The sequence below is a fragment of the Crotalus tigris genome, unplaced genomic scaffold, assembly GCF_016545835.1.
Source record: "Crotalus tigris isolate CLP2741 ecotype Arizona unplaced genomic scaffold, ASM1654583v1 scf7180000017666.379230911805:20528666, whole genome shotgun sequence".
In the NCBI taxonomy this organism is placed as follows: domain Eukaryota; kingdom Metazoa; phylum Chordata; class Lepidosauria; order Squamata; family Viperidae; genus Crotalus; species Crotalus tigris.
Window position 1 is genome coordinate 16,831,273 of NW_024096552.1, and position 27,173 is coordinate 16,858,445.

Here is a 27,173-nt window from a genome sequence, read left to right on the forward strand (position 1 = left end):
CCCATAAGCCTGTTAGCTAAAATTTTTGCAAAAATTTTATAATCCACATTTAAAAGAGATATAGGCCTATAATTTTTAGGCAAAGTAAGATCTTGACTATCTTTTGGAATCAATGATATAAATGCATTACGCCAGGATGGAGGGATCTCTAACCCCTGTAATAAATTATTAAACAGTTCACACAACGGTTGAATCATCTCTTCTACTAAAGCTTTATAATAAATAGATGTCAACCCATCCGTACCCGGCGCTTTGCCCAATTTCAATTGTTTAATAGCTGTAACAATTTCTTCCTTAGTAATTAAACCGTTAATCTTTTTTTCCTGATCTTCTGTTAATTTAGGAAAGTTAACTTTGCCTAAATAATTATTTATATCTGTAATTTGAATATTAGTACCCTTATATAATTTTTGATAGTATTCTAAAAAAGATTTCTTAATCAATTCTTTCTGATAAACCAATTTACCATTATAATTTATTTTATCTATATTCCTCTGTTTCTGTTTTTTTCTTAACTGATAAGCCAACCATCTCCCTGGTTTATTAGCATTACAAAATGTATTTTGTTTCATAAATAGCAAATTAGTTGCAGCTTGATCAGCCATCAGCATATTAAATTGTGTTTTTAACAATTTTAAAGCTCCTTTAATCTTTTCATCTAAGGGATTTGAAATTAAAAGTTTCTCTTTTAATTTAATCTCCTCTTCCAAGTCTTTCCGTTTCTGAATCTGTTTCTGTCTATGCAAATTATTCATTTTTATCAAAATACCACGCATAAAAGCTTTACTTGCATCCCAGACCATTGACATTGATGTTCCCTTGTTCATATTTAAAGTAAAATATTCCTTTAAACATTCCTTTAATTTATGAACATTTTTTTCTTGTTTAAATAAATTCTCATTCACCCTCCAGGATCTCCTATCTTCCTTCTCTACAAACAGTTCCATCCAAACTGGACTATGATCGGACAATGTCCTAGGAAAAATTTTTACATTCTTCACCCTGTTGTATAAATCTGTTGTGATCAAAAAGAAATCAATTCTTGAGAAAGATTGGTGTCTATCTGAGAAAAACGTAAAATCCTTTTCTTCTTGATTACGTTCACGCCAATAATCTCTCAATTCCCAATCTTCTTTCATATCAAAAAAGGCTTTAGGTAATTTAGCCTGTTTAAAAAAGGTAGAAGAGCCTTTTTTGTCCATTTGTATATCTAAGACACCATTCCAGTCTCCCATTAAAATCACAGATCTATAGTCCAACAAAGTTATTTTCTGATGTAGTAACCTATAAAATTGCTCCTGTTGCTGGTTTGGTGCATACAACCCCACAATAAGAATTTTCTTGCCATATAAACCAAGTTCAAGCATAACATATCTTCCATAAGGATCTGATTCTAACAAGGTAGCAGATAAATTCTGTTTAACATAGATTACCACACCCCCTTTCTTCCCAGGGGCGGGAGATACAAAATGAGATCCCAAGCGAGGATTATTTAAATATTTTTGATCTTTAGCTGTAATATGAGTTTCTTGCAAGCAAATAATATCATTGTTGTGTTGTTTCAAATAGTGGTAAATTTTTTTTCTCTTTTGAGGAATGTTTAATCCATTAACATTCCAGGACAGGAGCTTTGCCATCTCCCTTGGCCTTCAGCCTGGAGAAGATCCGCTCAAATTCTGCTGCTGATGAATATGTAGCAGAGCTTTTGGGTCTTGCTCCTCCCACCGGCACTGAAGCAATTTGCTGAGTAGATTCTTCAATTTCTTTTTCTTTTTCTTTTTTCTGTTGTTCTTTTTCTTTACGTTTATGTGCTGCACGGGTCATTCTCTGTTCTTTAACCTCTGGTTGAGACATCCATACCACCTGTCCAGCAGTCATCATCCCTGTACCTTCAGATTTCTGTTCCATCTCTTTGTCACTCAAGACTTTATGCATCATGGGCAAAGGAGAGCCTGCTCCCAGGACCGTTTTATAAAATTCCTTAGCTTTAGCAACTGTATTAAGTCTATAACGTGTCCCCGCATGGCTCAAAACAATGCCCATCGGAATCTCCCATCTAAATGGCATTTGTCTTGCTTTAAGTTCATTTACTAAAAAAGCAAAATCTTTTCTGCTTCTTAAAATTTTAGGTGGAATTTCCTTTAAAATAATAATATCTTGGGCAGCAATCTGAAATCTTTTATTATAAAAAGTTTGTAGAATCTGATTTCGCAAAGACTTCTTAGCAAAATATATCACCACATCTCTAGGCAAATTCCTCTGTTTTGCAATCCAAGAATTAACTCTATAAATTCTTTCCACATCCCCACGTAACTCTTCTTTATCAATATTCAAAATAACAGCCAAGTCATTAATCACCATTTCCATCAAATCTTGAGTTTTATCTTCTTTCAGACCCCTTATTCTCAAAGCATATTCCATCTGTCTATACTGGAACATAAGAATATCATCTTGTGAAGTCTCCACTTTTTTCTCCATATCTTGAAATTTATAATCCAAAAGTTCAACTGTTTCTTCAATTTCCTCTACTCTGGAGTCCAGCTTCACAACCACTGAGGCCATTCCAGATAGAGCTAGAAGTATATCATCCCTCAAAATAGCATTATTCTGTTCTAAAAGCTCCTTCATCTCTTTCTTCATTTCCTCCTTAGTTTCAGATTTATTCTGGTCCAAAAGTTGTTTCATTTCCTCCCTAAACTGTGAGACAGCACTTACCATTATTTCTTTAATGTCTTGTGCTGATGTGCCAGATGGGGGAGGTGAAGGTGGAGTAGATTTAGGTTGCTGCACTGAGGGTATTATTTTAAGTTGTTGTTGCACAGTAGAAGTAGCAGGAGAAGAAGTTACTTTAGAAGCTGCAGTAGCTGGTTGTCGTTTTGAAGCCATTTTAATTTATCTTCCTTTCTTCTTAAAAATACCAATAAAAATAAGTAATCCAAAAAAAAATTAAAAATAAGATAAAATAGAATAAAATAAGATCAATCTAAAAGTCCCCAAGAATAAAAAAGTAAAAAAAGTAAAAAAAAAGCAGTATTAAACAACAATTCAGCCGATCCGTCTTTTAAAGGAAAAAAAACTTTCAAAACGCCATTTTACTTTCACTCTCACTTTTCCGCCCAAAAAAAAAAGAGAAAGCTCAAAAAAATAAAAAAAAATCAGCAGATACTAAATAAACTAAATAAACTAAAAAAAATAAAATAAAGCTAAACTATAAATAAAATCCTTTAAACAGTTCTGTCCGGTTTAAGATTACTCACGGTTTCTTTAAGTACGGAGATGGTAGCGGCGTCTCGCTTTGTTTCCGAAGAAACAAAGACAGCTGAGAGGCGGAGAAGGCAATGAACTCCGAGGGAACCCTCTTTCTACCCCCCTAAAAATAAAAATCCAGGGAGAGTTAAGAGGTTCTACCTCTATTCATGCGATCTCTACCCCTTCCCTTCGCCCGGGAAGGGGATTGCGAGCCGCGGGCCAGCTGGTAAACGCTGTGCTCCGCGGATCTGACACCTTCTCAGGAGGACGGCTACAAAGTAGCCGCCATCTCCACCGCTTTGACCACCGGAAGTCGCGATTCTAAAGTCTTAACTTCCCCAAATGTTATATTCTAGTGTGGCATCATTCCCTTATTAAACTTATATTTTTAAAACTGATGGATTTTTTTCATAGACCAAGTTAGTATTTATTTACATAAGGAAGTATTGACATTGATTTATTGCATCTCTCATTGGATATAATTGCAGATTGGTCAGGTTTAGACTCGCCTAGAGTTCTTTCTTTTGAAATCCTCCAGGTTTGTTGTTGGACCAATAGCTTTCTAACAAATTCAGGGCAAGGCATTGACATAAAGTCTAGAATACAAGTAGTCCTCAACCTATGACCACAATTGAACCCAAAATTTCTGTTCCTAAATAACACATTTGTTAAATGATTTTTGCCCCAATTTACAATCATTCTTGTAAATTTAAGTCAATCACTATAGTTAAGTTAGTAACATGGTTATTAAGTGAATCTGACTCGCCACTGATTTTGCTTGTCAGAAGAACACAAAAGGTGATCACATGACCCTGGGATACTGCAACCATCATAATTATGAACTAGTTGCCAAGCATCTAAATTTTGATCACATGACTATGGTGATGTTGCAGTGGTCGTAAGTATGAAAAACGGTCATAAGTCATTTTTTTCAGGTCCGTTGTAACTTTGAATGATCACTAAATGAACCATTAAGGATTGCCAGTATAGTAGCCAAAAGATAATCCTGAATCTGTTAAAAGCCTAAACTCCTAGCACATATTTGATTTGATGAACTCATCAGTTATCCCAATTTATTTAATAAACAATACTAGAATACAGTTAATTCTAGTGTATCTCAAATATGAAAACATTGACAAGGAAGAAAAGCCTTCATTTTTTCCTTTGAGGTAAAACATTAAAGTCTTTGCTGGCAGCCTCATTTAAGCCAAGTTTTTATGAAAAAATAGCTTCAAAACAAAACTAGGTTGCCCCCTTTCTTTCCCATCATCATTTTATTATTCCTTGAAGGGGAAACTATCTAATCCAAATCCATCTGGGGTTTACTAATTTTGTAGTGTAGTTATCACTTGTTAAACATCTTTGCTCTCAGTTGGAATTCATCACAATTTCAGTCTTTAAAAAAATATTCCTCTCTATTCAACCTATAGCTTTGAAGGGACTTTTCCATTATGAAATGCTCATAAGATACATGTCTTTCCACTATTTACAGTTCTAAATTCCAACTCACTGTGAAATCTTGTGGTGCCTATTCATGCTATCATGCCTAGTAGTTGACATAGATTTGGTCTGACATTGATTCACTTTTCAAAGCACTTAACAAATGTAGTTAAACTATTTCAAAATCAGCTGAGGTGCTTCTTTTGCTGCATCTTTAGTTTTCCTTGAACTTCATAAGCATCTTAGATACAAATATGTCAGATAATTTTAAATTTTAATTCTGCTTTCTGACATGGTGGTTCTGCTATTTTCATTTTATTAATTCTCTCCACCACTGTTTTATGCACTTTTATAGACTTGTGATCTGTAGAATATAATGAAAAGTATATAATCCAAAATCTTCCCATCTATTGCCCATTCTTTTTCTTCAAAAATTACTTTTGTTTTGTAACTACCTTTCAGATTTCTGTCTTTCAGATTTCAGATTGCTTGTGTTATAACAATCTCCTCCCCCCCCCCCTTTCCTGCTCTATTTGTCTATGAGACTGTTTTTGGTTCTGAGCTTCTGTTGTCGGTATCCCAGTAGGTCGTCTATCAATCTAACAAGCTAGATTGTTGAGCCCTGCCTTCCTGATATACGTCACAAGACTTGGGATTTTTTTTTTTTGCCCAGGGATTAGTCAAGCTGCTTTTGGAAACGCCCTCAGCTGCACCTTGTGCTGCTATATTCGTGTTTACTGAGCTGAAAAATTCTTTTCATTGCTGCAGCTGTGCTTTTCACAAGCCAAGAGGTGAATTGTAAACAGAGGTATTGTTTTCAAGTTAATACTAATGAATTAATTTTGTGCTGTTTTTTATCTTTATCTGATAGCTTGTCTTAAATTCTGAATACTGTGCAGGAGAGTTCTGTGTTCCTTAACAAAGAAACAATTCATATTGTGTTAAGTAGGGTTTATATTGTAGAAAGAATAAGCACTGTAGGGTTGCAAGCTAACTTTGTGCTCCAATATAAATTTCCTGGAAATAAACTCTATTAAGGGAAGTATATATTTGTTTCTGAATAAACATACACAAGACTGTTCTGGTAGTGTTTGAAAAATGGTGAACTATTGAAATATTTATAAAACTCATATAATTGGAGCTATTCAGATAGACCTATATACCATGTTTATACAGACTAATTCTGAAGATTGGATAATATAGCAGACCATTTCCTAAGCCATTCGCTTGATTTTTGTTGGCAGCCTGTATGCAAGCCCTGCATCTCTGGAGTCTGCTTGTCATCTGTGCAGTTGCAGTAAGAAAAGATCAAGAACCGAAGAAGCAAAGGTGCCTTAAAGTCAGCGCACAGGTACCTACTTTAAAAAAAAATGAAGAAAAATTCTGACAAGCTTCTTATCCTAAAATTACTAAACTTCGGCATATTCTTGTATGCATGGCAGATGCAAAGTTCAACAGAGTTGCAAATCTAGAGGGTTTAGTTTCATCAGATAATATGCTAAACAGTTCTTTTAAATGTGAAAATTTTCTTTAGAAAAATTCAAAACATTTAGCAACCATCTTTCTCTTTAGTATAAATGCATCCTTTTATTCAATAATAAAATATTGAATAAATATTTTTATTTATTTACAGTATAAAATCCATCCAATTTTGTTTAGATTAGTTTGCACTCATGGACTTTACAAATGAATCTGAACTATATTTCATCCATTGCATCATAACAGTGGTTTAAAAAAATGAGATATATCTTTTATGTGTGTGATTGGCAAAGTAATATTTATCCTATTTTAAGATCTTGGAACTGCATTCTTCTCCCAAAAATAATTTCATTTGTTAACAAATATAAAAAAATTAAAGAACAATTCTAAATATAATCTAGAACATAAATTTTGCAGGTTTATCATCAAGTCTTATGAAAGCTAACTGGATGGTTACATTAATTTTTTTTCCTTTGCCAATCTATGGTTTAGTGTAAAAATGGAACTATGTTAAAATTATAGATCAGGGGTGTCAAACTCGCAACATCACATGATATGTCGTGACATATCACGACTTTTTTTCCATTGCCGGTAATGGGTTGGGCACAGTTTCGGCATGATGCATCCGGCCCATGGGCCGGCAGTTTGACATACCTGTTATAGATATTTCATAGTGGTTTTGTAGCTGGAAAGAGATTCTTAAATGAGATATTTATTATATTTAAATTTCATTGAAGGAAATTTAATCTTTTAATAGTTTTTGTTATTAGTTTAAATAAACATAAAACTTGTATTTGATCAGTTTGAAAGCTGAGTAGATCTGAGATTTCAGTTCTGATCATATTTCCTTAAAGATGGAAATATAATCTGAAAGTTAAATACATTTAGAAAGTAAAGTAAATTTCTGTGTGATTATTACCATGGTTTCCAGTATTTTATCCCACATCTGGAATAATTGAAATTTAAAGAGCATACTAGGGCAAGAAATTGAATAAAAGCTATTTACCTTTGTAACATTATATTTTTTAAGCCATTGAAAAATGTCTATATGGCAGCTACTACAAGCTGATATCTATTTGAATATTGAGAGTGCAGAGTGGGAAAGGTGTGGTAAAAATCAAATAAGATGGTTCAGCAATTCTTAGAAGTATGAAAAAAGTCATCATTTATTCCATACTCTTTTTTTAATCTGCTCCTCAATAATTTGTCAGTAATCTCTTCCGAGTTTCTCAAACAAGTTAACAATTTCAGCAAAAACATAATACACTAACCTACTTTTTCATGTGAACATGTGGTTTTATTACCTAAAAAAAACATAGTTTTCTTATATAAATGCATGGTATTTTCTAAGTGACTTAGGAAACTTATTATTTTAAATTTTTACCTTTTCATTTCTATCTAATTTTACCACTCTTGTAGCAATTAATAAAGTAATTCAGGAAGTTGTAATGATAGAATAAATTCTATATGTTTCTGTTAGCAAACTCTAAAAATTAAGATTCTAGGAATTTGGGGAGATAAAGTAAAACCTTGTCCCTTCAACAAATGATAGTCTCTGCTCTATATTAGTGTTTGACAATTATGGCTACATTAACAATTAGAATATATTTTAGAGTTAGCAATACTAGGATCACACACTTGTTTCAAATTTACCATTTCCTATGTACTTTCCTATCAGTTTAGAAAAATGAGGTGAAGATAGGGAAATGCAGTGATTTAATGAACTGTATATAGATTACATCTCCAAATCAATCAGAAGTATTATTAACCATTGAAGTCAATGATTCAGTAACCAGGAAAGTAGGAAACACCAATATACTGAAATAATTGTTATAAGCAATTTACTGAACAGAAAACATGAATTCATCTTACTGTTTAGAAATATACGACAATTGAACCTTTCCAGAAAAATACTTTACCTAATAATGTACTATTGTACTATTCCATTAAGATAAATAATGTTTTAAAAAGATATATTTTATGACAATGTAGTCTACTGATAAAACTGTAAATCAATTAAATCAATATAGGGAGACAAAGTTTTATAGATTACTTTTATGAGAATCAGTTAAAATAGGTTCTTTTTCATGTATTTATGCCAGAGGGGAAATTATTTAAGGACAGAGAATTTTGAAAATACTTAGGCATTTGGATGTTTATCTATTAAGAGAATTCAAAAAACTAGTATCATAAACCGTGTTTATCTTTCTTAAAACTGTATGCTATGTTATTTTTAGAAAGACATCACTGAAAGGTTATGCATTTTCTGTGCTAAAGCTTTCATTGAGTTCTGCCAATGGTCATGTTTCTCTCATCTCATTCCAATTTGTTTTTACACTACACTGTTTTATATAAATACTACTTAGATTATTTCATAATTGTGGCTCTAAACAACAAGTGTGCTTTTTATCTATTATTTTTGAAAAGCAGTAATAAAAATAAAATGCCAGAGTAAGCCTGCATGAATATTCAGGAATAACACTAATATTGTATTTTTACGAATATTTTTATAGGATGTTAAATCGTAACAGATGCAAATATAAATCATCATATAGATTTCATATAGATTTTTATAATGTATCCATAATCTGAATAAATTTCTACTACTTTTACATAATTTTAAAGTTCTTAAATCTTCTAAAAAGATTTTTCAAGAAATACAGAGCTGACCCTATGGAACTACATATCTATTTTTCCTACATCCAGCAAAGCAGGAATGACTACAGCTAGCTATACCTATGTCAGTAGATATTTCTAAACTTAGTCATAGCTATGCACGTGTCTAGGACTAAATTTAATAAGCCAATTAATTGTTGGATAAGCAAGAAGTATGTCATTCTTCCTCAAAGGATATTCCTATCATGCCATTATAGTATTATGCATGTTCTTATTCGGCAATAATCATGTTAATAATCTAATTGTTTGTCACTCCTATTTGAAGCAAATAATAGAGATGTGCACTTTTCTTGGAAGACCTGCTTGAAGCATAGGATTTTGAATTCTTTTTTTTTTTTTGACTTACTGATTTTCTCTTATGTTATTTGTTAGGTATGTAGTATAATATAGTATTTATTGTGTGTACTATAAATAAATGGTATATTTATGGTATATATAGAGAATTATGAATGAAATCCAGGAAGATGTGAATATTCGGACTTGTACTCACACTCATAATAAATTAGAATTGAATCCAAATATCAATAGTAATCTTATGTTTGTAAATATTTTTATATTTAAAATTGCCATGTGAAATTGTATTATTGATATATCTGCATACACCATTTTGGTAACATCAGCACCAACATTATTTTTGATATCTTCAGAAATTTTAATATATTTATAACTATCCCATCCGTTCTGTAAAAGATAGGTTGATTGTATAATTTATGCCCATGTTGAATCAATATGTCCTCTACTTTTCCTTTTTGAAAGTAGTTTAATTTTTACATTCTATACTATGATAGCATTTTTCCTTATTTTTACTTATCTTGATAAATGTTTATGTGTAAAAATTAATACCCATTTTTTTACTTTTTTCAGATGCCAGAATTTCAGAAGAAAACTGTCCATATCAAAGATCCAGAAAGGGTAGAAGAAATTATCTGTGGTCTCATCAAAGGAGGAGCTGCCAAACTTCAAGTAAAGAGCAAACATTATTATAAAAATTAAGAACATAAAATGCTAATTGGTTTCATCATAGACTAGATCAGCTGTTTTCCTGTTTCACTTTGAAGCCCAGTATGAAGCAGGATTATATTTACTAAGTAAACTATCCTATATAAACCATGATAGTTTATTTAGTATGTAAGTTTTGCTCTGACTCTCCAACAAAGCATCAGTGAGTACATTATATCTAATGACACTCCTTTATTTCTGTCATTCATGCTGTGCTTGATCTTATGTGTGTGTATATATACATACACAAAGTGTGTGTGTGTGTGTGTGTGTGTGTGTGTGTGTGTGTGTGTGTGTGTGGAGAGAGAGAATAAAACTATGATGTACTGTAACTGACCCTGAGAGAGATGATTCCATTTATATCTGAATTTATATCATTGAGTCAGTTTATGTCTTTGGTGTAATTATAGAATTGCACTAAAGCACACACATTTTTAGTAGCTTGATAAATCTCCAAATGAACAAGCAGGTCATTAATTGTGAATGAAACTGAAATGAAAAATGTAGGCTGCATCTAGAGTTTTTTTAAGTTAAAAAGTTGGTAGTAACAAATACATACTTCTATAAATTAAATTAAATATTTACATTTTTACCTTTTAACTATATTTTGAAAAGTCTTCCTTGGTTTATTTGTAGGCATCATTGATATGCAGGACACTGTACTTAGAAATTCCTTTACTTCAATCATACAAAGAGATTACTTCTATATGCCTCTGCAAGGCTTTCTGTCTATTTTTTAAATTAGTTTGGGAAGCAAAAAATATTCCTCATTTCTGTTTTCAAGGATGACTCTGGGATCCACATAAAGTGAAAAGGCATTTTTGGAAAATAAAATAGTAAGGGGCTAGTCAGATGCTTAAGTGGGGCCTAATAGGGATTATAGGTAACAACTTCACAAAATTATCTTCTGGAAAATGTTTTTTTTTTTTTTAATTTCCATGCCTTCACGGTCAAAAAGATTAAGGAATCCTAAATTCAGCTTTACACCAAGATTTACACATCATAGTGGCTGGTTCGTATGGACACTAAATAAATCCAGTCAAATGTGTTATGGCTTAATATCATGCTTCTGGTTTTTAAAATAACTCTGAAAGAACTAATATAAAAGACCTTCTTGGTTTAGCTGCGATGTTGATTGTATAATAAGCATATATATTTTATGTTGTTCCGAGAGACAAGTTAGTGATTAAGGCAGCAGTCTAGAAACTAAAAGACTGTAAGTTCAAGTCCCACCTTGGCATAAAGCCAACTGAGTGATCTCTTAGCCCTAAGAAGAAGGCAGTGTTAAAACCACTTCCAAAATCCTTGCCAAGAGAACTACAGGGACTTGTCCACATAACTGCAAGAAATCAATAATCACAAAGGCACACACAGATGTTTTACCTGTCATCTGATCTTAATCTTCAAAATATTAATATTAAAAATTGAATAAATAATATAAACATGACAGTGGAACAATATAATCAATAGTATCCCAAATACAAGGAACAACAATAATTCAGGAGATAAGATGCCAGACAAATTTTATTGCAATCTTTGACCAAGTGACAAAATTAGTGGAGCAGAGGAATGCTGTGGATATAATTTACTTGGATTTCAGTAAGGCATTTGATAAAGTAGATCACAACCTATTACTTGATAAGATAGAAAAATGTAGATTAGACAGCATCAACACCAGATGGATTCATAGCTGGCTGACCAGCTGTACTCAGTGTTTGGTCCTCAATGCAACTGCATCTACATGGAGGAAAGTGTGTAGTGGGGTGCGCCAGGACTCTGTTCTAGGCCCAGTGCTCTTCAACATCTTCATCAACGATTTGGACAAGGGGATAGATGGGGAACTCATCAAATTTGCAGATGACACCAAGCTGGCAGGAATAGCCAACAGTCCAGAAGACAGGCTTAAGATACAGGAGGATCTGGACAGACTTGAATATTGGACGCTATCTAACAAAATGAAATTCAATGGTGAAAAAAGTAAGGTTCTACATTTAGGCAAGAAAAACCAAATGTACAGGTATAGTATAGGTGGTTCCTTGCTCAATAGTAACTGTGAGAGGGGTCTCGGAGTCCTAGTGGACAGTCACTTAAATATGATCCAGCAGTGTGCTGCAGCTCCCAAAAAAGCCAACACAGTGCTGGGCTGCATTAACAGAGGGATAGAATCAAGATCACGTGAAGTATTAATACCACTTCACAATGCCTTCGTAAGGCCACATTTGGAATACTGCATCCAGGTTTGGTCACCACGATGTAAAAAAGATGTTGAGACTCTAGAAAGAGTATAGAGAAGAGCAATAAAGATGATTAGGGGACTGCAGGCTAAAACATATAAGGAACGGTTGCTGGAATTGGGTATGTCTAGTTTAACAAAGAGAAGGACGAAGGGGGGACATGATAGCAGGGTTCCAATATCTCAGGGGCTGCCACAAAGAAGAGGGAATCAAGCTATTTTCCAAAGCGCCTGAAGGCAGGACAAGAAGCAACAGGTGGAAACTAACCAAAGAGAGAAGCAACCTAGAATTAAGGAGAAACTTCCTGACAGTTAGAACAATTAACCAGTGGAACAACCTGCCTCCAGAAGTGGTGAATGCTCCAACACTGGAAGTTTTAAGAAGAAACTGGACAGCCATTTGTCTGTAATGGTATAGGGCAGGGGGAGGCAACCCAAAAGGCAACACCTTTCCCACCGAAAACAAAATACTGGGAGCCGCAAAACCCTTTTGATATCTAAAATGAAGATAACACTGCATATATCCTTTTTTACGTTTAATATATATGTATGTATGTATGTATGTATGCATGCATGTATATATGTTTGTGTGTATATATATAAAATAAAGGTGAAAAAGGATATATGCAGTGTTATCTTCATTTTAGATGTCAAAAGGGTCTCTCTCTGTCTCTCTTTCCTTTCTCTTTCCTCTCCCTCCCTCTTTCTTCTCCCACTCTCTCTTTCCTCTCTCTTTTTTCTTTCCTCTTTTTCTCTTTCTCTCCCTCTCTCTCTCCCCTTTCCTTTCTTTTCCTCTTTCCTCTCTTTTTCTCTCTTTCCTCTCCCCCTCATTCTCTCCTCTCTCTCTTTTTCCTCTCTCTTTCTCTGTCTCTTTTTCCTCTTTCTCTCTTTCCTCTCTCTCTTTCTCTTTCCCTTTCTCTCCAGGTGAGGAGAGAGACAACGAAATCAGACAACGTCCAACAGGCGGGGAGGGGGAGCAGGACGGGAGGCAGCAGCTCCGGTAGTGGTGGCACAACAGCAGCCACTGCAGCATTGTCGGGATTCCCCGCTGCCCCCGGCCCGGCCGCCGCATCATCAGCCGAACGAACGGGGAGAGGGAGCAAGACAGGAGGCAGCGGCTCCAGTGGCTGCCACTGCAGCATCATCTGGGTTCTCTGCCGCCCCCCACCCGGCCCCCACCGCATCCTCAGCCGAACAGGCGGGGAGGGGGAGTAGGACGAGAGGCAGCGGCCCGGCAGTGGCCACTGCAGCATCGTCAGGGTTCCCGGCTTCCCTTGGCCACTGCCCCCGCTGCGTCCTCATCCGAACTGGTGGAGAGAGGGAGCAGGACGGGAGGCAGCAGCTCCAGCAGCAGCCACTGCAGCATTGTCAGGGGTCTTCCCTGGCCCGGCCGCCGCCCCCACTGCGTCCTCAGCCACTTTGCCATCGCAGGAGGAGGGTGCCAAGGCCGGGTGCACCATGGGCAGCCGCGCCGGTAACGGGGAATGCTGCCATGGGGATGAGGGGGAGTCCCGACCCACTGCTGGCCCTGCCACCCTCGCAGCCCAAGGTCTCCTCCTGTAGCACCAAGGGCGGTGTCAGCAGGAGGATGGCAAAGTGGCACGGCTGCCCGCTCACCTCTTCGGCCTCACTCAGAGCGACTGGCGGCAGTAGGATGGCAAAGGGGCGCGGCTACCCACTTGCCACTGCCTCTTTGGCCTCACTCAGTGCAACCGGCGGTGCCGGCAGTGGGAGGACACCAAGAGGACCGTGCAGCAGGTGGGGAAAGGGCCGGGCAGGCGCCGCAGGGGAAAGAGGCCATGGGGATCTGCTCTCTGTGAGATGGTTGAAAGGCACAGGCAGAGAGGGGAAGCTACAGAGACCCCCAGTAAGCCCCCTGACTAACAGAGATGGTGGCGGAGCAAGGCGAGGGGAGACCCGCCGGGCAGGGAAGAGGCACTCTGAGACCGGCCTTACTAGGGATACCTTTCCAGCAATCCTCCCGGCCACCACATGCAGTCCGAAGAAGGAAAGAGGTTTGGTGGCAGTCCCATAAACCAAAGAAGTTTAATCAATCAATTCAAACTTCATGAGAAGTTTGAATTGATTGGTTGAACTTTTTTAGTCCCACTTTTTTTTTTTCAGATTGCACATGGTGGCTTAGGACAGGGAGCCACAGGAGACGGCTGAAAGAGCTGCATGTGGCTCCGGAGCCGCGGGTTGCCGACCTGTGGTATAGGGTTTCCTGCCTAAGCAGGGGGTTGGACTAGATGACCTCCAAGGTCCCGTCCAACTGTATTATTATTATCATTATTATTATTATTATTATTATTATTATTTATATGATAGCCCCCATTCCCAATTACTGAAGGCATCCTGCTTAATAACTTTATAAATGACCGACAGGGTTGGGTCCTGTCTAAAAACAGGAATGCTACAGTATTAAAAGTGGCTTTAAAAATGTTATGATTTCTTATAGACCTTTCAGTTTTGCAATAAAAAGTTCTAATATAGGATGTTGATCACAGAATGAAAGAGTCATCTACAGCTAGCCATGATGATGCCAAAATAATATAAATTGTGCTGTTATCTAAGAGTGCAAGCTCCATCCTTTCAAACATGCATTGTGAAGTTTCTTGCCAGTGTTAAGGAGCATAATTTCCACTGTGACATTATAAGAATCATTTCTTCTCTCTTGATGACCTCAGCACTTGGTGCTCTTATAGAGTTGTCATAACTTTGTATTTTATCACACTATCTCTAAAAGTAACAAAGATACAGCTATTGTTAAAAGTCAGATTTTAAGGGAGTATATTTTTAAAATACAAGTTTTGATTAATATAAAATTTGATTTATTTCAAGTTCTCTTACATCTTAATTTACCTACAAAATTCATCTCAAATTTTTGGATAGAAACAAAAGAATTCTGTATTTCTTCTCTTTTTCTTTATTGAAAATGTTTTTTAAAAATTGGCAATGTTCCGAATATAAAGATATGGCCACATTTATTGGTAAAACAGTTATTAGGTTTGAATACTGGTTTATTAATTTAGGAGTGATTAGACCATATTCTTAATTTAAAAAAAAAACATTTACAGATCCTTGTGATAGGAATAAGTGAACGGTCTTCAAATTTTAATATTGAAATAGAAATTTAAAATTGAATTTGCTGCAGTGGAAACTTAACTGAGTGGAGAAACAAGCCTACTAAAGAAAGTACAGTGGATGGGAACCCGGAATGGATAGCATAAAGGGAGGATATAAGAGAAACACCATAGGCAAAATTGTTATCTGGGTCTTCAGAATGGGAGAAGGACCTGTAAGAGGAGATATCTAGCAAAACAGGAAAGAACCTATTTTTCTAAGAAGTCATGGGGGGGGGGCAGAATTCAGACAACTGAGCATGTGCAATTAGTTGATTAATATTAACTAACACACCTTCCATAAATTATCTCCTAATTTCAATGTACATGTGTTGTATGATTTATTATATAGCAAGAAATATGTAGGAGGTGGCCAGAAAGAGTATAACCTCATAGTACCTCAGCCAATGAGGAAAGAGGAGGGATGTGGGTTGAAACTTTGGAGAGAGCTTTGATAGCTTCTCTCCCCGCTTATTGCAATAAACGAAACAAAAGGCCTTCACTGTGTCTTGCTGATTATTAGTCATGAAGGAAAGTAGCCAGAAGCACATAACACTTATATAGTGAAAGGAAAAATTGGTTAGGCACTTTTAGAGTTTTAGAAAAGCCTAATTGATCTCCAAAAAGTCACTCCCCCTCCCTAAGAATTGCTAAAAAACATTACTCCAAAATATGAACAAACAAGACTATTAAACATTTCCATATAGTATTGCTTTCCAATAAATCAATTCTCCAAAATAAATAATAAAATGGGCGTTGTCTTACCTGAACTCCTTTTCTCAGTATGTAGATGTAGCATCCACCGATGGTTATTTCAGCCTTCCTGCTCAGAGACTAAGTTCAAAGTTCAGCCATGCCTCCTTGGGGCGGTCCTTGTCCAGTTTTAATGAAGCGAAGCAAATCAGACGCAACAGTTCCTCCTGCAATCACACCTGCCTAGACTGACTGTTAAGGGTGGGTGTGGATGCTACATCTACATGCTGAGAAAAGGCATTCAGGTAAGACAACGCCCATTCTCCAGCATGCAGATGTAGCATCCACCGATGGGACATACCAAAGCCACTCATGTCCCTGCCGGGAGGGACAGTCTAGGCGTGTGTCCCCTGGGAAGGGACAATCTTCTGCAATACCCTTCTGCCAAATGAGGCTTCCGCAGCAGCAAACCTATCAAGCTTGTAATGCCTTATAAATGAAGAGGGGGAAGACCAAGTCGCTGTCCTACAAATTTCTTCAACCGAAGCTTGTGTAGACCAGGCCGCTGATGTGGCCGTGCTGCGTGTGGAATGTGCTGTGATATGTTTTGGTACTGGCAAAGATTGAGATCTATATGTGTGAGAAATACATGCCCTAATCCATCTCCCAATGGTAGAGTTTGAAACCTTCTTTCCCATGGAAGAGGATTGGAAGGACACAAACAGCCTCCGATTTGCGAAAGGCAGCAGTCCTCTTGATGTAATGTTGCAAGGCCCTGCGCATGTCCAGTTTATGCCATTGTCGTTCTAGACGATGGGTTGGATTAGGACAAAAATTAGGTAGGACCAAGTCTTGAGACCTATGGAACCATGTATTGACTTTAGAAATGAAAGAAGGGTCCAATCGAAGGACCACTCTGACATCCAGAAACATACACAGATCACTTCTGATCGAGAGAGCAGCCAGCTCTGAGATACGCCTGGCCGACGTGATGGCTACCAGAAAGGCAACCTTCAAGGAGAGGAAATAAAATGAACAAGACCCTAAGGGCTCGAACGGTGACATCGAAAGAGCTTGCAACACCTTGGGTGAGTCCCATGAAGGATATCGGTGCACCGTAGGGGGTCTAGTGTTGATTGCGCCCTTTAGGAAAGTGGCAACTGCGGGGTGGTGAGACAGAGAATGTAGGTTGTCACACGTGAGGACCGTTGACAGGGCCGCAATTTGCCTGCGTATAGTGCTATGTGAAAGACCCTTATTTAATCCTTCTAAAAGGTATTCTAAGATGTCAGGAATAGTCACCTTTAAAGGTCTGAGATTCTTGGTGATACACCATTGGCAAAAATTCCTCCACGAGGCGTCATAAATTCTATTAGTAGAGGGTCTCCTTGATGCTTGTATCATGGATGAATACGACTGTCTGACTAAACTCTCCCGCTCAAGTGCCAAGCAGTTAGTTGAAGCCACTGGGGATCTGGATGTTGGAGATTCCCCTGACTGAGTGCTATGTGGCTCAGCGGAATCCTCCATGGAGGGGACACTGACAGATCCACAAGGTCTGCAAACCACGGCCGTCTTGGCCAGTGTGGGACCATCAAGATTACTTCCGCCTGTTCCAGAAGGATCTTGCGGATGGTGGCCTGAATTAGTGGAAGCGGGGAAAAGGCGTAAAGCAGTTCCTTCGGCCACCTGCTGCAGAGGGCATCCATTCCCTCTTCCCCCAGCGACTGGAACCTGGTGAAGTACCTTGGAAGATGGGAATTTGTCTTCGAGGCAAACAAATCCACCTGCGGTTGTCCGAACCGCCTCGAGATTTCTAGGAACAGAGCCGGGTCCAGCCTCCACTCTGAGTGATCGACTGTCGCTCTGCTCAGTGAATTGGCTTGCCGATTCGTCTCTCCTGATATGTGCTCCACACAGATGGACTTCAGGTTGGACTCTGCCCACAGCCCCAGATCCAGTGCCTCCTGCATGAGGGACCATGATCGAGTCCCTCCCTGTCTGTTTACGTGAGCCTTGGCTGCTACGTTGTCCGTCATTATCAGGATGTGTTCCCCCACCACCATGTCGGAAAAGTGACGTAGGGCTAGATGTATTGCTCTCAACTCTAGCCAATTTATATTGTGTGAGAAATCTGATTGTGACCATCGACCTTGTGTCATGTGAGTTTGGAGATGTGCCCCCCAGCCAAATAGGCTGGCGTCCGTGATCAGCTTGGGTCTGGGAGGTTCCTTGAATAGGGAAACGTTTGAATGCCGAAAACGTTCACCACAGGAGGGACGACAGGATGTGGTGTGGAACTCTCACCTTCCTTGTTGAGGCACTCATGTTCCATCTCTGGAAGGGTAGGAAGAACCACTGGAGGTCTCTGGAGTGCAGTCTGGCCCATGGAACAATGCCCAGACAGGACACCATCTTGCCCAGTATTTGAGACAACTGGACAAGACAGATTACCTTCTCTCTCCGTATCTCGTTGACAAGTGACCTGATGCTGTCCTTGCGTTCCTGGGAGAGATGAACCTTGCACAGGACAGAATCTATTATAGTCCCTGGATGAAGGATTCGAGTGGAAGGAACTATGTGACTCTTTGAAATTTATTGAGAATCCGTGCTCCTGCAGTGTCTCTATCGTGGTCTGCAGGTCTGATTGGGCAGAATGGAAGGATCTGGATAGAATTATTATATTGTCCAGGTAATATTGTATACGCACCGGCACCAATCTGAGATGGGCTGCTATCACTGCCAATATTTTTGTAAATACCGGAGGAGCCAAAGAAAGGCTGAAGGGTAGTGCCCTGTATTGGTAATGCCGGTGTGCAAAACAAAACCTGAGGAACTTGCGGTGTTGTGGGAGGATGGGAATGTGAAGGTACACTTCGATCAAATCTATGGAGCAGAGAAAATCCCCTTTCCTGATGCTGGCCAGAATTGATTTGAGGGACTGCATTTTGAATCTCCTGTAGGCTAGGAAGTAATTCAGCCATTTTAGATCCAGAATTGCCCTCCAACCTCCTGAGGCCTTGGGAACCACGAATAGGATGGAGTAGTACCCCTTTCCTACCTGGTCCCGTGGAACCGGTTCTATGGCCTCTATGTCTAGAAGATGGGAGATGGCCTTGGACACTAGTTCTGCCTTTTGAGTGTTTCTTGAGGTGGGACACTGAATGAAATGGTCTGACGGAATGGAGAGGAACTCTAAGGCGAGACCGTATCTTATGGTCTCCCGCACCCAGTTGTCGTTTGTGGTGACCTCCCAAGTGTCGCTGAACAGCACTAAGCGACTCCCTATGGGAGGTTCCACCCTGGCGTCACTTGGATTTTCTGAAGGGATGCCCCCCAGCCCCTCGAAAGGGACGTTTGGACTGGAACTGGGTTTTATTTCCAGAACCTTGGCGATCCTGTTGCCGTCTTGTCTGGGGGAGAAGGAGCGAGAACCTCTGGACCAATCCCAGGTCTGCCCATTCCGAAAGGGCTGCCTGCCCTCCCAAGAGCCCCCGGCACGAAAGGCCTATCTGCAAAATTCCTGCTGTGGCCTTCTATCCACCTTCTTAGAGGGATGTGCCAGAACCTTTCGCTTGTCCTTCCCTTCTATCAGGAACGGTTCAAGAACCGCTCCAAATAGCTGCTTCCCACTATAAGTGTCCGTTGAGAGGCGCCACTTAGACTTCAGATCTGTCTTCCAGTGTTTGAGCCATAGGAGTCTGCGTGCAGAAACCATGGCCGCAATGGACCTAGCGGAAAACTTGGCAGACTGTAGTGAAGAGTCAGCCACATATTCCGACGCTGCTACCAGTTTCCCTAGCGTCTGGTGAGTACGCACCTGGTCAGGGGAGATCTGAGTTTGTAGCTCACGAAGCCACGTAATAGATGTCCTTGCGAAGAAGGACGAAGATGTTGCTGCCTTAATAGCCCATGCCAAAGCTTGGTGAGCTCTGCGAAAGGAAAATTCAAACCTTTTATCCTCCACCTTCAGATTTTCTGCCATGTCTCCAGGAATTGTGGATGTGGAGAAAAGAGGGGTGAGCAGAGTGTCCACTTTGGGCACCTCTATAAGAGAATCAAAGGAGGACAAGACATTAAAAAGTTTCTTGTCCGTACTACTGGGAGAAGGCAAGGTTGCCAATGAAGCCCACTGCTTTTCCACAGTCATGCGAAATATGGCAGGACAAGGAATCTGTTTATCCTCTACTACCTTTTCTGCAATTGGACTCCTGTGTAGCGGAGGTAGATGGTTTGGGTTCCTGCTCTGTGGCCAATTTGGCCGTGGTGCAGGCCTTCAGAAGTAAAGATCTGAATAGGGATGGATCAAAGAGACCCGTTGTGGGAGTTGGGTCCGGAGCCGCCTCCTCATCCTCAGAGATGAGAATATCCGACTCCAGGTCCACCGATTCGCCTTCTCCTAATTGAGATGATGCTTCAGATGCGCCAGAACCGGGTATCTGAACATGTCCCTTCTGTGAAACAGGTACGGGCGGAGGTGGTGGTGCCTGGGGAAACTCTTGACTCATTGAAGAAGCCATAAAATGGTTGAATGCTTGATGCATGTAACTCTGAAACTGTTCTGCCCACATGGCATGATCTGTGGAATGAGGACCAACCACTGTGGACGAATGTGAGGTCTCTGGAACTTGTTGAGTGATGGAAACAAGAAACACAAGGAGAGAGAGGGGGAGGAGGAATATGAGGAGGATGGGAAGGAGAGGAATCGGGACTAACCTGTTCAGTTTTCCCTTGAGGAGACCAAGCCCTTGGGGCATCATAAGTAGGCACACTTGGGGGCTCAAATGGGGACCGGTCCAGTAAAGCAGGGGGAACCACTTCAGCCTCACTGGACCTGAGCCTTTGCATTCTGGAAAACTCCTTTTCTAGTGCCTGATGTCTCCTCGAGGCCTCTCTCTCGGCAGCTTTGGAGGGTTCCTTGGTGGTTAAATGCTTGGTTTTAGCCTTTTTCTTTCCCCCCCACACTCAATTCAGAAGATCTGCATTTTGGTTGTGTGGGGGGAACTCCAGAACCCTGCGATGTCTGAGGAGTTTCACTGTCTGCTATCGCTCACTAGATATTCCGAATAGGAAATATCCAGGAATGGGGGAATATAATACGCAGATTTGTTGCCAGAGAGGGAAATTCCCGCGCTCTGGACAATAGCAATGGCAAAACAGCCAGACAGTCCAATAAAACTGCCTGGTTAGGCCCTGCTGACAACAGCGCCTGCGAGCTATTGGAACAGGTAACAAATAGTCTCTTATTTACAACAGATTGTGAAATATAGATATTCTGATTCCACCTCTCCTTTAATAATAATGGTAATATTAAGCAATGAGGTAATCCACGAAGATAAAGCAGAATTTTCCCCTTTTGAAAGCCTAGCACAGTAGGCTGTAGTAGAATACAGGTGTTCTATCCCAACCTATTGTCATCCTTGTTAACTTCACAAGGACAAAACCCCTGCTACTACAATAGGCTGGAGACTTGCAAACAAAAACAAAAACCTCTTTTAATTTTGTTGACAAACCTGTCCAATACAGCAAACTCAAGTCCAAAAGAACACGATGAAAAGCAGATGCGAAGTCACAAGAGAAGTCACAGACCAAGATTCCAAAACGCAGTTTTCAAACGGTTGCCTTCAGCAACCAGCACCCTCCACACCTCCTCCTTTTATTTAGCAGACCTAAGGCGGTGCCTCTCCTTGCCGTTTCTTCTTACTTTGGAGGTGTCTCATTGACCTCTGTTGACTTACTCTTGCTAATTGACGCTGTCTGCTAATTGACGCGTCAATTAGCAAGTCCATCTGTTGTGATTCTTCCAAGTCTGACTCATGCTCCTCACACAGCTGAGCTTCATCAGAAACACGACTGGAGGGCCCAGGCTCTGCATCCAACTGTGAGTCCTGTACTTCAGAGCCTCCCTCTGGCTCTGATGGCCCTTCAAATGCCTCCTCCACCTTCTCCTCAGATTCCTCTGACTCAGCTGTGAGGAGCACAGGCTGGCACGGAATCACAACAATAGGCCTGAAATGAGCCTACAGTGGCAACCACGCCCAAGTGAAATCCAAAATGGCGGCCACCAGCCTCGTGGCTTGCAAAATGGCAACGCCCCAGGTAGAGCTCTCCAATAGCTAAATCACTGGATCACCACAAAACAAGGGAACTCTGCAGACTTAGCTCCTTCCCCTTCTTAATAGCCTATAAGGCAATTTGTGACTTGCATTTGTAGTGCAGCTTTCGCTGCGATCCGGATCCAGACGAACACCTGCTGAAGCCTCCTGGCCACGAGGGAGAAATGAGGCCTCTCAACCGAGCCGCGCTTGAGGGAAACCGCTTAAAGGCAATGCGCTCCCAAGCGCCAAATTCGGGCTCCCTTTTCAGTGCTGAACAGCTGTTCAGTACAATTTTAACAGAAATATTCTGGAAATAAATTATCAACTATCTTTTCAAGCAATTAAATAAATTAAAATAATAAAACTACCAACTTAACTAAATACAATTAACTCTAGTCTATCAGAAGAGCTCCTAAAATTGTGACTGCTCTGAGCAAAGACTGTTAAAACTGGGCAAGGACCGCCCCAAGGAGGCGTGGCTGAACTTTGAACTTAGTCTCTGAGCAGGAAGGCTGAAATAACCACCGGTGGATGCTACATCTGCACGCTGGAGAACAGTTTCTTACCAAGCAGTGAATCAGACTGGACAGTCTTCAGATCATACAAGATCATATCCAAGGTTTCCCAAAACTCTTCCTTGGATATTCTGTGCAAATCCTTAATTTGCTAAAATATTACTGCAATAACATTACTGCCATAATGCAACTTTTATTCAACTAACCACAGCCCAACATTAAATCTGAATTCTAAACTATTAGTCTTAATTAAGATTTTCTAAAACACCAGGTTCCTTAACAGTTTGCTGATTTTAGGAAACTACAATTAATGCTGATCCCAGTTCACCATGGCTCAAATTCTACTTGAAATGTGGCAAATTAAAAACTGGAAAAAAAGCTTCAAGCATTTAAAATTAAATGAGAGTACAGCCTATAAGTACCTACTGATTTTCCTTTTTGATTTTACCTTTCAAATATTTAGTTTTATTTTGCATTCATGATACATTTCTTTATATACTCTTTACAGATAATTACAGACTTTGATATGACGTTAAGTAGGTTTTCCCATAATGGCAAAAGATGTCCAACATGTCATAGTGAGTATTATAGATTGCTTGTAAAAAACTTTCATATTTCTCATGAAACTCAAGAAAACTTATGACTGAAAACACATAGAAGAAAGAAAAAACCTTTGCTTTTCCTTCTAGCACAATATTTAGTCTAGCTGTGATATGTTACATTTTAAGTATTGTTTTATGTTTAGCACCATTATATTCTTCCAGATTCCCTGTAGTGCATTATAATATAAATAATCTCATTGGATTTAGGGAAAGATTGCAGTCAAAGATAATTTCCTTTCATTAATCTGAGTATTTTATGTAGGCTAACACTTGAATGACATTATTTTTAAAATAACTTTTAACCAATAGTAATGTTAAAGTTAGGGATTTTAAGTGGGTTATAAATATTCTACTAATAGATGGGTAAATTAAAATTTTGCATTGTTTGATTTGCACATATTCATTTCTCAAACCTTTTTGAACATGTTCTAGATATCATTGACAACTGTAAACTCATTACAGAGGAATGTCGCAAAAAGGTAATTTAAAACTGATAAGTTTGTTTTCTCTATTCATTATCAATTTCTGCTGATATGAAAGGTTATATTATTTATTTTATACTCTGCATAGAATTGGTAAATCCTCAACTTACACCATTTGTTCAGTAACCATTTAGTAACAGAAATTCCAGTCCCAATAGCCATTGTAAATCAAAAATTCCCTATATACTTCTGAGTTAAGATCACTTGCTGATTTTTGTATGTATGTGTATCTGTTCATACATGTCCTAAGTCAATGGTGGTGAACCTATGGCACGCATGCCAGAGGCGGCACATGGAACCCTCTCCTGTGGGCACGCGTGCCATTGCCCCAGCCCTGCCTTCCCCCGCAGCCCTCTCCTCACCAGCAGCCCCCCTGGAGGAGAGTGGCTCTCAGGTATGGCCCTCACAGAGCAGCACAGCCAAGTACATAGCCGGGCAACAGGGACAAGACTCCACCCTCGTACCCCATAGCGTGCAGATGATGCTGAGGGGTGTGGGCGGAGAGCGTGGCTGCCATGGTGCTGCAGGGCTGCCTGGGCGATCTGCAGCGGGCCACGGATGAGGTGAGTGGCTCTGAGGGTGGGTGGGGCAGGGGGCGGGCGAGGGCAGAACAGGCAGGGTGAGAGGTGGAGCAGAGGCGGGGGGCAGTTTTTGGGCACTCGGTCTCTAAAAGGTTTGCCATCACTGTCCTAAATGAATTTTGTATATAATCTTATTTAAGATACTAGGAATATATATCAAAACTAAGGAAGCAGTTTAGTTTATGCAATTAGAAAAAAGAAATAAATAGTGACTAACTGTTTTTCTTTCTAGTTATTTCAGCTAAAAGAAATATATTATGCTATTGAAATTGATCCTGGTCTTACAGTAGAAGAGAAGTATCCATATATGGTTGAATGGTGAGTTTGTGAAAAGTGACTTGTTTACTGTTAAAGTTTAAAGTTTACCTCTGAACAATTAAGCAATTGTTGATAAGAACACCCATTTATTGTGTCTTAATAAACCACATGACCTATTTTAAGTCCACCATTTGTGTACTTAAAACAAGTTTGTCAAGAAATTAAAATTATTCCTTTAAGTTACTGCCTCTTAGCTCTTTCTTGCATTTTTTAAGTAACAGTTTCATTGGTGTCCTCCAATTATCCAAATGGATTTTGAAAATGTATAATGCTATCTGACATAATTTTATATATACAGCATTTGGGAAAAATAAATATGTAAGATACAGTTTTTGAGAAGTAAAATCACCTTCCAAATATAATGGGTAGAATATTTTTTTTCCCCACATATATTTCAACCTTAGATCGCATCAGCCCCAGACAGCATGTCCAATAACAAGGAATGATAGAACATCTGCTAGAGATCAGGCTAATCCATTATTGTCTCTCTTTTTTGATTGTCCATTTGATTGGTTTATCTTAAACGGTCATTATTGCACCAGTTATAAAGATTGCCAAATACATGTTGAAGACCTATTGAAAAATAGATCAGGTCTATTTATACTATTTTTCTAATGGACAAAAAGCCCTAAGGAAGACTCAGTTTGATGTAGGAGTTAAGGAACTAGATTAGAAATTGAGAGACCTTGAGTTACAACTTCATCTTAAGGCATAAAACCAGTTGTGTGACTTTCAGGCAATCACTCTCTTTGAGTCTTGGAAAGAAAGCACTGGCAAGCTGCTTTTGAAAATCTGGCCAAGAAAATGACATCAACTAATCCAGACAGCCACCAGGAGTCAAGACTGATTCAAAGGTGCACGTGAGCGCGCGTGCGCGCGCGCGCGCACACACACACACACACACACACAGAGAGAGAGAGAGAGAGAGAGAGAGAGAGAGAGAGAGAGAGAGAGAGAGAGAGAGAGAGAGAAATATTCTGTCTACAAGGGAAAAAAAGGTTTAATATTTTATTTTTAACTTTAGGTACAACAAATCCCATGCTTTGCTTATTGAACAAGAATTACAGAAGGACAAACTTGCTGAAATTGTGAGAGAGTCTGATGTTATGCTGAAGTAAGCATCTATTTTTGTAATCCTAAAACACATCAGAAATCAAAAATAGTGTGAAATGTTATATGTTCATGTATGCTCCAATGTGGACATATTCTTGCACTTAGTGGTGATGAGTAAAGTGCTTCGATTTGATTGCCTCGCCCACTGTAACTCTTGTATAGCACATATTGAGCTTCTTACTATGTCAGAACACTAAAAATGTTCCATATCACAGTGGTTGCATTATTTATTTGTTTTTTTTTTATGATAAATGAGGATTTGGCTATATTTGGAAATAATGCTTTATGTGAATCAACCATTTTCTGCTTGCTCATTCACCTTTTACAGTAATGAATACAGAAGATTCTATTTCTTCAAAGCTTAATTTTAGCTTGTATGGCAGTCATGATCTGAAAGTCTAACCATTACTAACCATTACTGATCTAATAGTAATATTGCATCTAAAACAAAGTCTTTGAAATATTTCTTTTTCTTTAATTGGGGTATATAAGAATTTGACTCTTTTTTTTAACCATACTTCAACAAGATTGTAGCTATGCTCTTTCTAAGTGCTGCCCTATTATTTCATGTACTCAGATTCAAGGAATAGGAAAGCAGATATTGCACAAGGGTTTTTTTTTTCTGTTCTGCCTTATCTCTATAAGCAAGGCCTACAAGATGCCTTCAGGGTTCCTAGGATTGCTGTTTCATTCTTTTCAAAGGCAGAGGGTTTTTTTCCTTGTCACTTATATACCAAAATAAATATAGGTATCTGTGCAAACAGAAGTCGCACTAGAATTATCAAACAAAAGCAAATTTCTCAACTAGTTTCCAGAATAATCCATAGGGCATTTCATTTAAAAATAAAACATTCTTAAAATATTGAAGCCTCGGCTTCATAAATAATAGGATGCCAGTTTATTCTGAAACTGAGAATAGGAGTTATTCAGTTCTTATTTCAGCAAAAAAAAATACTGTCAGATTTTAATTCAGTTTTTTTTAGAAATAACTATTCTATTTTACAGAGAGGGGTATGAATTTTTTTTTGACAAACTTCATGAACATAATGTTCCAGTATTTATATTTTCTGCTGGGATTGGAGATATACTGGAACAGATTATTCATCAAGCAGGTGTTTACCATTCCAATATCAAAGTAGTTTCCAACTTTATGGATTTTGATGATAACGTGAGTATGCAATTGTAGATCACATTATCATTTACTAAGGTATATAAAAATCTTTCAGTCCATATAAAAATGTTACATACATATTTCTGATTTAGAGTTATAATTACATGCTACACTTGATAGGGCCAGTATGGTAGTTTGCAAATTAATAAAAACCAGGATCAGGGGAGTGGAACCTTTTTCATATAATAAATCATGGTTTCCTTATTAACCACTCTGTGAATTGGGGAACATTGTGGTAGTGGTTCTTTTTGAGGTGGTGGCTCCAGTCTGGATAGGGAGAGTAGTCTGCCCAGAAATCTTTACTTTGTGGAATGTCTTGGGACTCTCTGCTCTTACTCAGTTTTAATGTCTTTCCGAAAACAGACTTGAACTCTCCTGTTCAAACATGGCTTGCTGTGTGGA

General features: G+C 38.9%; 1 protein-coding gene across 5 annotated transcripts in view; it reads left to right on the forward strand.

The window, feature by feature from the left end:
- NT5C3A (5'-nucleotidase, cytosolic IIIA) overlaps positions 1-27,173 on the forward strand; it is a 72,349-nt gene that overhangs the window by 39,934 nt on the left and 5,242 nt on the right. For 2 of the 5 annotated variants that reach the window (XM_039336822.1, XM_039336821.1), the window contains exons 2-8: positions 5,934-6,040; positions 9,709-9,807; positions 23,013-23,082; positions 23,539-23,585; positions 24,402-24,487; positions 25,512-25,601; positions 26,606-26,768. In XM_039336822.1, coding sequence (XP_039192756.1) covers positions 5,939-6,040; positions 9,709-9,807; positions 23,013-23,082; positions 23,539-23,585; positions 24,402-24,487; positions 25,512-25,601; positions 26,606-26,768 — 657 coding nt within the window. In that variant the 5' untranslated portion in view covers positions 5,934-5,938. Of the gene's footprint in view, positions 1-5,339; positions 5,498-5,933; positions 6,041-9,708; positions 9,808-23,012; positions 23,083-23,538; positions 23,586-24,401; positions 24,488-25,511; positions 25,602-26,605; positions 26,769-27,173 lie in introns of those variants that run through there. The other 3 variants (XM_039336820.1, XM_039336823.1, XM_039336818.1) reach the window with 3 other exon arrangements.